The sequence below is a fragment of the Cannabis sativa genome, chromosome 8 (genome assembly GCF_029168945.1).
Source record: "Cannabis sativa cultivar Pink pepper isolate KNU-18-1 chromosome 8, ASM2916894v1, whole genome shotgun sequence".
In the NCBI taxonomy this organism is placed as follows: Eukaryota; Viridiplantae; Streptophyta; class Magnoliopsida; order Rosales; family Cannabaceae; genus Cannabis; species Cannabis sativa.
Genome location: NC_083608.1, coordinates 43297772 through 43310044, shown reverse-complemented (window position 1 = coordinate 43310044; position 12273 = coordinate 43297772). Strand labels below are relative to the sequence as shown.

The 12273-nt window shown below is 34.2% G+C and overlaps 1 protein-coding gene across 3 annotated transcripts; it reads left to right on the top strand.

The window, feature by feature from the left end:
* The first annotated feature begins 1756 nt into the window (after positions 1-1756).
* On the top strand, positions 1757-7079 carry LOC115699567 (proline-rich receptor-like protein kinase PERK8). 3 transcript variants are annotated; one of them, XM_061101980.1, is made up of 9 exons: positions 1757-2029; positions 2170-3531; positions 3830-4237; positions 4459-4545; positions 5179-5249; positions 5484-5560; positions 5726-5873; positions 6172-6333; positions 6430-7079. In XM_061101980.1, exons 2-9 carry the CDS (start codon positions 2520-2522, stop codon positions 6772-6774), a joined length of 2310 nt encoding a protein of 769 aa, XP_060957963.1. In that variant the 5' UTR covers positions 1757-2029; positions 2170-2519; the 3' UTR covers positions 6775-7079. The 3 variants fall into 3 exon arrangements, with proteins under 3 accessions (XP_060957963.1, XP_060957964.1, XP_030482904.2); XM_061101981.1 differs by having other exon boundaries at positions 1757-2033; XM_030627044.2 differs by having other exon boundaries at positions 1757-3531.
* The last annotated feature ends 5194 nt before the right edge of the window (positions 7080-12273 follow it).

Here is a 12273-nt window from a genome sequence, read left to right as displayed (position 1 = left end):
AATTAGTGTATTTTTAATTTAATAATTAATTGTAGTGAAAGGGACAAAAATCCTTGACAATGAATTACAAAAACAAATAATTAATTTGCATAGCTCATTCAATACGTTCACATACAGTTTTATCAAACACCGAATGAGATCTTAAAAACAATTATGATTTTTATGAAATTTCTATTTAATATTCCATTTTATGTATTTAATGTACCGCTGACTATTTGATTTTGAAATACAACGCGGCTTTCCTCTTTGACCCATTATTTTAAATAAATATTTTTATTATTTATAATTTATTCCCACTATGAATTATAGAGCCAGCCCTATTCCATGTTAGTGTGTTCTTATTCTTATTATTATTACAAATTTCTTATTATTATTATTACAAATTTATTTATTTAGGGTATGTTTGTTTAGATGTGATTGGTTATCATCTCTTATAGTGTACCATTTTACTAAATTAGTGTAAGATTTTTATATTATTTCACTTCAACGGTATACCAAATTATGCATAAAATTGCCGTGCACTAAATTTTTCACTATTAATAGTGTTTCATTTTTTTTTACATTCTAATCCTTATTTTATTTTTAAAATTTAATCTTCCATTTTAGTCTTAAATTAAAATTTATCACAAAAATAATAATTAATTTAAAACACTAACATATTTGAAAATATAAGATAACAATAAGAAAATACTAATACTAATATAATAAAAAAATGTAACACTAAGTTATAAAATTTAAAAAAAAAAAAAAACAACATTAAGTAAAATAATAATTTAATAGTCAAAATTATTATTTATGGATATAAGCTTTAAAAATATTAAAATATTGGCTATATAGACTTTAAGTGATATTCTTGAGATTCTTGATATTATTGATAAACTCTTTTTTACATAATCATTTTTTTTGCTCATTTTAAAAATGGCCGCACCACATATATTAGGATAGAACTTAAATTATTTTTTAAAAAATATATATATATATAGCATTTAATTGATTTAATAAATATTTTATTTTACTAAATTATTTTAAAGATTTTAAATTCTTACTATTAGCCATGATATAATTCTTACTAATTATTTCATAAATTAATTATTTTAAGTTATTAATGTAAATAGTATAAAATACATTTTTTAAGTATAATATATTTTGTGTGAAATCATTAGAATTGTTGTACCAAAAAGTAAAAGATTATACGTGTAAAATAACCATGTTCTCAACTAGTAACGTGACGGACCCAAAACTAAAACTGAGAAAGGCAAAAAGTAAACTAAATATTAAAAGTAAAAATGCTTTAGCTTAACTAACATGTCAAAATTATTATTATGTTATATTTATCACTTTTAATTATAAATATATATTGTAACTAACTAGTATATATATATATTTTCTTATTTTTTTAAAGGACTACTACCCTCCTCGCCTCTAAGTAAGTTCGCCCATATTCTCAATCGTAGTAATTAAAAAAATTAAGATTACACAATATTTTAAATTATAAGATAATAATTATACATAAAAAATAATATATTTTTAGTAATTAATATTTAAAATAGAAAGTATTCTTTTTAATTACAGTTATACCTATAAACTAGTAATTAAATTGTGTAAATAAGTCCAATAAAATCCAGTTCCACCATAGTTTTTCAATCACCTTATTTTTTTTAAGCAAATTTATATATATTTTTTTTTTTGAAAGCAAATTTATATTATTTTGATAATATTGTCCTGTAAAAGGAAAAAAGGAAAAGTATGTCCAAAAATAGAAATAGGAAAATATTAAAAAATAATAAAAAGAAAAAGAAAAGAAAAAAAGAAAAGAGGAGTTTGGATTGGAGGCATAATTCTCCATTGATGTGCATGTGAGGAGGAGTGAGAGACTATTTTGAAGTCGCTCCCACGTTTGAGAAGTACCATCATCACCATTCTCCATGTTCCGCCAATGAAGCTAACTTTTACAGACAAACACTCCTAATCCTTCTTCCATCACTATCTTCCATTCTTTAGACATTACAATTCATTCATTCCTTTCTGGGTAGGTAAGAAATTTTTGGTAGTTTTTTCAGTTTTGAGTTTTTTTTTTTGGGTTTTACATTTGCTGATTTTTCTTTTTTGAGATTTGCATCATAATACATTACATTACCATCAAAATTTGAATTTGCGTCAACATTACAGTTCCAAGTGGGTGGTTGTCAAATCTGGTGATCAAGTCATTAGATAAAGTTGGCATATTCTGGGTTCCATTTCTCTGATTTTTTTTTTTTTTGGGGGGGGCACAATTTCATCCATTCTAGCTTTATTCCCAGGCGAGTTTCGTGAATTGGGTCTTGAAATTTTTTGGGTTTTAGGATCTGAAGAATTTTCTTTTTTGGTCAAGAGAATTTCTTGGTCTTTGCCGTGAAGAAGACGAGTTTGATTTTTAGGGTTGCCATTTTTGTAATGGAGGTCTCTTGGTAGTAATAGTAGTATTAGCAGACTAAAATAAGTAGTGGAATTTAAGTGAAAGACTTAAAAAGTAGAAAGAAATGGCTTCAACATCACCATCTCCGAACTCTTCGCCGCCTTCTGCGGCGGTTCCCCCAACTTCCACTTCTTCACCGGTGACTCCATCAACGACGTCTCCGCCTCCTTCTTCTTCATCTCAACCCGATCAGACTTCAGATACTCCCATTGCTCCCACTAACTCGGCAACGCCTCCTCCTCAATCTCCTCCTCCGGTAGTTCCCGCCGCTCCTCCTCCCTCACCGCCGCAATCACCACCACCGGCTTCGCCTCCGCCATCCCCACCTGCCGCCCCGCCACCTTCAACTCCAGCTTTGCCGACCCCTTCACCTCCTGTGTCAACGGCGCCTCCACCTGCTACACCGTCGGCTTCGCCACCACCTTCAACCCCTGCTCCTCCTCCAGCTGTTGTCGCTTCACCGCCACCTCCAATTGATTCATCGCCGCCACCTCCATCAACTGATTCTTCTCCTCCTCCACCTCCTCCTGAAGATTCTCCAACTCCTCCGGCTCCGACCGCGCCTGCTCGTCCAGCTGTTTCACCTTCCCCGCCTCCTCCGGCAACTGTCCCGGATCCTCCTTTATCGGATTCGCCTCCACCGCCAGCTGCCAAGACACCGGAGAAGTCTCCTCCGTCGTCTCCTGATGTTCCTTCTCGAAGTCCTCCACCCACCCCAGAGACGACATTGCCATCACCTCCTCCTTCATCTCCTTCAGCCCCTTCAGTTCCATCATCCTCATCGCCCTCCCCAACATCCCATGCTGCTTTGCCTAATAACACTGCCTCGCCATTGCCTGCTCTCCCAACACAGAAGCCTACTGCAAAACCAACTAATGGCAATGTCAATGCAAATGCCACGTCTAGTGATGGAGGGATTAAAACTGGTGGAGCTGTTGCTATTGGTATTATAGTTGGGTTTGTGATGCTCAGTTTTCTTGCCATGGCTGTGTGGTTTGTAAGGAAGAAGAAGAAGAGAGAAAGAATAAATGTTAATTACGCCACACCTTCTCCATTTGCCTCCTCCCAAAATTCAGGTAATGTATATAATTACTTCTCAAATTCAAGTACATTTATCTTCATTTTCTTGTTGCTTATATATGGTGGTAAAAGTCCATTGAACATGAAATTATTGATGACATTAACATTTTGTTATTGGGAGGTTAATTATGAGTTTTGTGGTTTTTGGAAAACCTATTGTTTGATGCTAAACTTAGAATTGTCTACTAAATAAATTTTACTAGGCTAGTCTTAAGCTTGCAAGTTATTGACTTGATTTTACTTACGAGTATGACCCCTTTGAAATGATTTTAATGACTTGTATTTCCTTGGCAGATTCATTATTTCTAAGGCCGTATTCTCCAGCTCCCCTTATGGGAACTAACTCTAATAGTGAGTATAGGTATGCGCCTTCGGAAGGTGGGACAAATAGTTCAAAATCATTCTTCAGGTATGAAGAATTAATCCAGGCTACAAATGGCTTTTCTGCACAAAATCTTTTAGGCGAAGGTGGATTTGGTTGTGTATACAAAGGTGTCTTGGTTGATGGAAGAGAAGTTGCTGTGAAACAACTGAAGATTGGTGGTGGACAAGGAGAGCGTGAGTTCAGAGCAGAAGTTGAAATTATTAGCCGAGTACATCATCGCCATTTGGTTTCTCTTGTTGGTTATTGTATATCTGATCATCAAAGACTGCTAGTCTATGACTATGTTCCAAACGATACTCTTCATTATAATCTTCATGGTGAGTGAGACATACCTCAAACTTTGGTTTGAAGACTTTAATTGTTAACTGTTATCCTCTGCTGATGCACCATATTTTAACTGAGATACATAGAGTACATATGAGCCATAACTCTCACTTTTGTTCTTTCTGTCCATTTATCCGTTTAATACAAATACTCTGCTGTGATCCTTGACACTAAAGAAAAAATCTAACTTTTTGCATGGCTTGCATGTTTTCAGGTGAGGGGAGGCCTGTTATGTCTTGGGAAATGAGAGTCAAGGTTGCGGCTGGTTCTGCCCGAGGAATTGCTTACCTACATGAAGATTGTAAGTTTCTTATTTTTTTTTTCTAATAAGAAACTAAAATTGTATTAGAAATAGAGGAAGCTGAAAGGATTGCAATAGAAAAAGGAAACTTACAACTACAATCACAATTACACCAAAAGGATCCAATCTCTAATAATCTGTTCAAGCCCCAAGTAATTCCACATTTCTATTCAACTCATTTGTAAAACACATATCGTGAATGTTTTTTTTTCCTGGCCTGCTGTTTATATATATTCATGTCTGGTTAATTTTCCTTTTCAATAAAGTATTAATATATAAGCACCCTAACCCCAAAAGGCCTTTTGTTGCTCTACATTTTCTATATATATATATAAAAAAATGTATCATATAGCTCTTGAATTTTAAATTGCCATAGCCTTTCATTACAATTCTCTGAAAGCTGACATTATCATGTTAAAACTCGATCTCCCCCTCCTTTTCTATTAGCATGCTTTTAAAGATACAACCTTGTATTATGGTTGACCTGTTCTTAGGAGTAAACATAGTCACCTGAAACTCACAGACAAACACCTATACTGAAACATGCATTTTGATTATATTTGTTCATATTTATGTAATGTGTTATAATGTCTCTCTCTCTTTTCTTCTTATCAATTTAATTTTGTTGTTCAGGCCATCCTCGCATTATTCACAGAGATATTAAGTCATCAAACATCCTTCTGGATAACAATTATGAAGCTCAGGTATATTATTTGTAAGCTTTAATGTTATGATTCAAACTGCAACTATAAATGTGCCATGGCAGATAAAACGGAAGTTATATATTTGTTAGTGAAGATTCTTCTTTTGGCATATTACTTTTCTTGGAATTGGTTAGATGTTTTAGGATTACTTACCCTTGTTACTGCATATGTTTTCTTGGCTCTTTGATAAATACTTATAAGATGACAATGTCCTTTTCTAAATCACACGAACAGGTTGCAGATTTTGGGCTTGCAAAGTTAGCACTGGATTCAAATACACATGTAACAACACGTGTAATGGGAACCTTTGGGTAGGTGTCCAAGATATTTTCACCAAATGATTATATTGATATTGAACATGCTTCTATGATTATTATGTTCTTATTCATTTCAAGAAATTGACCAAGCAAATTATCTATTGCTGGTTGCAATTTCCTTTTCTATGTTTTAATGAATGTTATTGTGTGACTTTCCAGATATATGGCTCCAGAGTATGCCACAAGTGGCAAGTTGACTGAAAAGTCAGATGTTTATTCTTTTGGTGTTGTTCTATTAGAGCTAATCACCGGCCGCAAACCTGTGGATGGGTCTCAGCCATTAGGTGATGAGAGCTTAGTAGAATGGGTAAGTAACAAGTTCGTGAACATATAATAATATCATCTCGTGTCATATGGACATAGTTGGTATTATCACTTTTGCAAATTGTCAATTTATAGTTTCTAGTTTTAATTTGTTACGGTGATTTCTGATTAAGTGAATCTAGTTTTAGAAGTTCACACTTCTGGTACTCTAGTCTCTTCTAGAAAAACCAATTGAGAAAGAATTGATAGTTGTTTTTTGCATTCAGCACTTGATGTGCCTTTAATGTTGTTTTGATATTACACTTCTGATTTTACTGATTTTTGCATTCAAACTCTCTCAGGCCCGGCCACTGCTTACCCAGGCACTTGATAACAATAACTTTGACGAGTTAGTAGATCCAAGGCTGGGGCGAAATTACAAGGACTCCGAGATGTTTCGCATGGTTGAGGCAGCTGCTGCTTGTGTGCGTCATTCAGCTACAAAAAGACCACGGATGGGACAGGTACTTCCATTGAATGATCCCCGTGTATAAATTGCCTACTACATTGTGTTTCTTTTACATAGAGAGTTGATGACTCTGTTCTTGTCTCGAGTTCAGGTGGTGAGAGCCTTAGATTCAATGGATGAGTTCTCAGACCTCAGCAATGGAGTTAAACCAGGCCAAAGTGAAGTTTATGATTCAGCGCAACAATCTGCTCAAATTCGAATGTTTCAGAGGATGGCATTTGGCAGTCAAGATTACAGTACTGATTTCTTTGATCGAAGTCATAGTAGCTGGGGGAGTAGAGAGCACAGAGACCGCTCACGGACTCAGTCTCAAAGTAGCTTTGGTAGTAGAGAAAACAGAGACCAAACTCAGAGAAGCTGGGCCAGTAGAGAGCACGATCAAGGGAGCCAAAGTACGACAATAGACATAAACAGATCTGGGGTATGGAACCACTGACAATAGTTCAAGGCTTCACTGCACAAACTGGGCAGAAATCACTTGGCTGAATTGGGTTTCCCAGCACAGGTTCTGGTCTTTATTTAGATTTTGGAACTGGGATACATTACACAGTTCCTTATCTATACTGTAAATCCTATGCAAGTCGGCTCTATTTTTATTTTTTATTTTTATTTTTTGGCTAACATGATTTTTTTGTTTGCAAGGATGCCTATTTTGTATTCTTTATATAATTTTTGGTTCATAGTTACATCATTTCTTTGTATTTATAATTATTCATTTAATATATTTTACCTTTTTTTCCCTTTTAAGTGTTGTATTGTTTTGTATTCTTCAACCTAAATGAAATGTAAAAAAGTGTTATTGAAAAAAAAAAGAAGCATTTTTCATTGTACTTTTCTTTTTGCTGAATGGAAAGGGAAAGGACTTTAAAAGAGCAAACAAATCATTACATAAAGAGTTGAAATTTGGAAAAATAGCAGAAGCAAAAGAGTGAACTTGCTTATGTATGAATTGGGTTCAGTTGAGATTGTTTTCTGGATTTATTTTAAAGTTATTCATGTTGTTGTATGTTAGTTTGGTTGGTTGTTGAGATTAGACAATGTTGGAGCTTTCAAGCTTAGGATTTGAGTTCAGAGATTTATAGTTGCTGTTTTTAGTTGGAATATGTTGTTTATGTCTTAATTATGTGTTCTGAAAAGTTTGGTTGAATTTAGGAGTGTTCATTCAATCCAATCCGTACTATTTTGTACATAGTGCATGTGATTTGCACTAAGTGCGGATTTCATTTTTTGGATCCAATTTAATCTGTACAATAGCTCAAATCCAATCTAACCCAATTCGCAAAAGTGCAGATTGGATTGGATTAGATCGGTTATTTTGAATTGGTTACTTTTTAATATTAAATTATTAAATATTTATGAAAAAAAAAATATTTTTTTTAAATAACTGGCAACAAAATAAAATAAATTATTATTATTTTATGTCTCTAACAACAAATTAAAATAAATAAAATAACAAATAACAAATTCAAAAGAAAAAAAATATATATGTATAAAGAAATGTTTAATTTTGTTTTAAATTGTATGTAAAAAAAAAATTATATATAAGAATAAAATATACATTTGATCTATTAAATTTTCAAATATAATTGTATTATATGTTTAAATTACTATTTTCTTTACATTAAAATATTATTTGCATCTATAATTTTTTATATTTTTTTTATAAATATGTGTGAATTGGATTGGATCGGTTACTTTTAACTGTCAATCAATATCCAATTTGTACAAGTGCGGATTTTGAATTTTCCAATCCGTACAAGTACGGATATTTGCACTTTGCGGATTGGATTAGATCAACTATTTTATGAACACCCCTAGTTGAATTTGGGGTAGTTTTGAGCAAGTTTTCAAAGTTGGAGTGTTTTCTAAAGAGAAAAATATCGTTATTCCAAAAACCGGTGAACCAATTTTCTAGCAGAAGCCTAAAAAACAATAAACTGATTGGGGTTTTGGTTCACCGGATTTTTTCAAATTCGGGAGCCTAGTTTTCATGTTTTATTGATATTTAGGTACGCTATCTATCAGTAGGAAAACTTTTAGTTTTTAGTCTAAGTCTCCAGAAAATGATTTAGTGGGTCACTTACCAATTTTATGTAAATTGTGACTTAGGGCCTTAAATCACCGAGCAGTAATTTCCACTCAGTTGACTGGTACACCTGAATTTAGAATTGAGGTAAGATTAGTATAATAATATGCATGTTTACATGTTTAGCGTACATATTTTATGATTGCCTAGTAGATAGCATATCGGTAAGAGTGGTATTAGTGTACATAGAGCTGTACTAATACCAACGAATATATATATATATTTGGCAAAGTATAGATTGACGCTATCACATTGGTACGACTAGAGTACCGAGCATAGGCTGATATTATGGTCAATCGTACTGTTGTACGAACATTCTAGATCCAGATCTAGTACGCGTGGGATGCGAGAAATGATTATGATTAGGTGTATGGGCCCCTGATCATGATTTGGTTATATAATTATGTTTATGTTTATGCTTTTCCAACTAAGTCTATCGATTCACAGATATTATTTATATGTGTAGGTAAGGACAAAGTAAAGGTTGAGCAGCAGTAAGCTCAAGCTAGATAAAGATTGTACATATTAAGAAGGTTAGACCTAGAGTGTTCAGAACTTCAGGACGATAGGAATTTTTTCGACTGTCGTTAGGCAACAACTTTTGCATAAATGTATTTTGGAAAACAAGTATAACTTTTTAAACGGGATCCCAAATTATATAATTATAGCTATTTATTTCAATTTAAGTTAATTTATGAAAATTTTAATTATTCATATTTTTTAATAAACCCTTGGTTTAGAAAAGGAGTGCTTAGTAATTAGAAAACGCGGTAATATTCCTAATCTAGTAGGGCATTACATTTGACATATAACAAAAGTTTATGTTTGAGACTTTCTATGTGACGGTCAGTATTCCTGTGATCCGTTAGAGGAAATACCAGGTAAGCTGTGCAATTTCACATCGCCTAGGGAAGGTCAAATGTGATGATTCTGAGATTGTGTAGGTATTGGACTAATCAGTTGAAGAAGGCTTAAATGGATTGATTGTACTACCTATATAAACAAGGTGCATCTTATTTTTTTGGTAGCCCATCACGAAAGAACTCCACGGTTAAGCATGCTTAACCTAGGGTAATTTCAGGATAGGTGACCTCCTAGAAAGTTTTCTCAATTAGTGTGCGAGTGAGGACAAAATACGCTGGAAATATTCGTGTTGGTTTGTAGGGTCAGTCATCACCTATGAAGCAACCAAAGTGACGTACTTGTGTATAAGAGCCATCATTTCGTGGGTGTAAGGGCCCAATAGAGGCTTGAAGCGGGGACATTACAAATGACATCAGGGCCTTAACTCGGCCGGAAGTGTGATCGACAAGGACATTGGACCCCATAAGAGTGGGTGATTGTGACAGTCGGTAGTCCTGTGATTCGTAAGGGGAAATACCGAGTAAGTTGTACAATCTCACATCTCTTAGGGAAGGTCAAGTGTGATGATTCTGAGATTGTGTAGGTATGGGACTACTCGGTCAGGCCCGGCCCTGGGCATAGGCGGGCTAGGCCTGTGTCTAGGGCCCACCCAGCCCAGGGGCCCAAATTTTTTTTTTCCTCTTTTAAAATTATACATTTTTTTACCGATTTTAAAAAATACCACATTTTTTCTAACATAAGGGCCCAAATTTTTTTTTCCCTATGGCCCACTTTGTTTCAAGGCCGGCCCTGTACTCGGTTGAAGAAGGTTTAAATAGATTGATTGGTACTACCTATATCAACAAGCTGCATCTCATTTTTAGGTAGCCCATCACAAAAGAAATCCTTTGACTTGGGATAATTTCAAGATGGGTGACCTCTTGAGAAATTTTCCTAAGAAGTGTGTGAGTGAGGACAAAATATGTTGGAAACACTCGTGTTGGTTTGTAGGGTCAGTCATCATTCCATGAAGCAACCAAAATGACGTACTCGTGTATAAGAGCCACCATTCTATGGGTCTAAGGGCCCAACAAAAACTTGAAGCGGGGACGTTACATTCTAAAACCCAAGCCACCACATCTTTTCAGCTTGCATATATTCTTCCACGCAGCAAGAGAAAGATATTTCTTCCTATTCATTCTGTCGATCCACCAAAAATGCCTAGTGATTTTATTGAGCTCAGAAAGAATAACAGTAGGCAATTTGAAAATTGACATGGAATAGGTAGGAAGAGCTTGAACCACACTATGGATAAGAATAGTACGACCTAATTGAGAGAGGAATTTTGCCTTCCAACCTTCCATACGGCTGACTACTTTATCCATAACAAACTTGAAGTCTTTACAACAGTTGCCACAAACAAAAAGAGGGTTTCCTAAAAATTTCTCATCCCTTCCCATGACATCGAAATCCAACAACTCAAGAAGTTCGTCCTTTAGTTGAGCATTGGAATTATTGGAAAAAGTAATTTTGGATTTGTTAATGGTGAGTTATTTCCTAGACTAGAGGCAATACCTTTCCAGACAATCAAGAATCACACCCATAGTTTGAGCATTCGCCCTCCCAAAAAGGAGAGTATCATCCGCATACATCAAATGTGGAATAGACGTCCCCCTTCTAGAGATTTTGACCCCTTCCAACAGACCACAAGCCTCCTTAGCATACAGAAGCCTCGAGAGGACTTCAGAACACAAAATAAAAATATATGGGGATAGAGGGTCACCTTGGTGGATTCCCCTTGGAGGGTAGAAAGTTTTGGTGGGACCATCATGTAGAACATGATCAGATGGATAAACTTCTAATTGAACCAAATGCTTTGAGGACAGTTTCAATGAAGTTCCACTCCAATCTGTCATAAGCTTTAGACATATCACATTTGATGCCAAGATAAGCTTTTCCCTCTTTTATGCTTAAAATCATTGATAACTTCTTGAGAAAATGTAGAGTTTTCAACAATCTACCTTTGACAAATTTCGATTGGTTAGGCGATATGAGATTACTCAAAACCCCACAAAACCTATTTGCAAGAATCTTGGCCACAATTTCGTACACATTACATAGGCTAATCGGCTTATAGTTGTCCAAACATTTAGTAGAGTTCTGTTTAAGAATCAAAACCAGGAAGGTGCAGTTAATCTCAAAGAGAAATTGGCACGAACAAAAAAAAATTTGCACAAAAATTAACCACATGATCCCCAACAGTGCTCCAATACACCTTATAGAATTTGGCAAGAAATCCATTGGAGTCTGTGAACTTTAATGGGGGAGGTCCAAAACCACTTTCTTCACCTCCTCCACCTCTAACACCACCGTAAGAATCTCATTCTAATTCTCATAAATGAAACCTTGAATTATATCAAAAATTTCTCGAGAGATAATAGGATTAGAAGAATGGAACACCTTGGAAAAATTATCCTATAAGTAAGAATCAATGTCACACCTCTCCTCGATTCAGGACCTTTCATCAGTGAAAATGGTCCAAAATAAAATTGCATCATCTTCTAACAACTATGGAAGCGTGAAAACTTAGAATTCCTATCACCCTTTGCAAGCGATAGTTTTCTAAATTGCTTATTCCAAATCGATTCCTATCTAATTTTTATTTTTTCAATTTCAAGTAACAGATTTCTCGAATTGTATATTCTCCTAGGAAGGCATCCTATTATGAATTTCTACCAAAATCTTTTACAGCATACTTAGCTTAGCCTTTCGAAAACTAAAATACTCAATATTACAATGTTTAAGAGCCTCAGTGTATTTCCACCAAAATCATATTTAAATTATTTTTTTAAAAAATAAAAATTTATGATTTGGACCAATTAAAAATTGATACGGAGCAATTTACTTAATACTTGACAATCTACAAATTTCTAGAGATACAAATTAAGTATTATTACTATAAAATATTAAATTTAAATATTTATTTACATTTAAATTTAAATATTT

What these genes read in the sequence shown, in the direction of transcription:
- LOC115699567 (XM_061101980.1), top strand. Translation starts at nt 2,520, where the DNA reads ATGGCTTCAACATCACCATCTCCGAACTCTTCGCCGCCTTCTGCGGCG. An exon ending in TGCCTCCTCCCAAAATTCAG is followed by an intron (nt 3,532 to 3,829) that starts GTAATGTATATA and finishes TTTCCTTGGCAG; the next exon opens with ATTCATTATTTCTAAGGCCG. An exon ending in CGTGTAATGGGAACCTTTGG is followed by an intron (nt 5,561 to 5,725) that starts GTAGGTGTCCAA and finishes GTGACTTTCCAG; the next exon opens with ATATATGGCTCCAGAGTATG.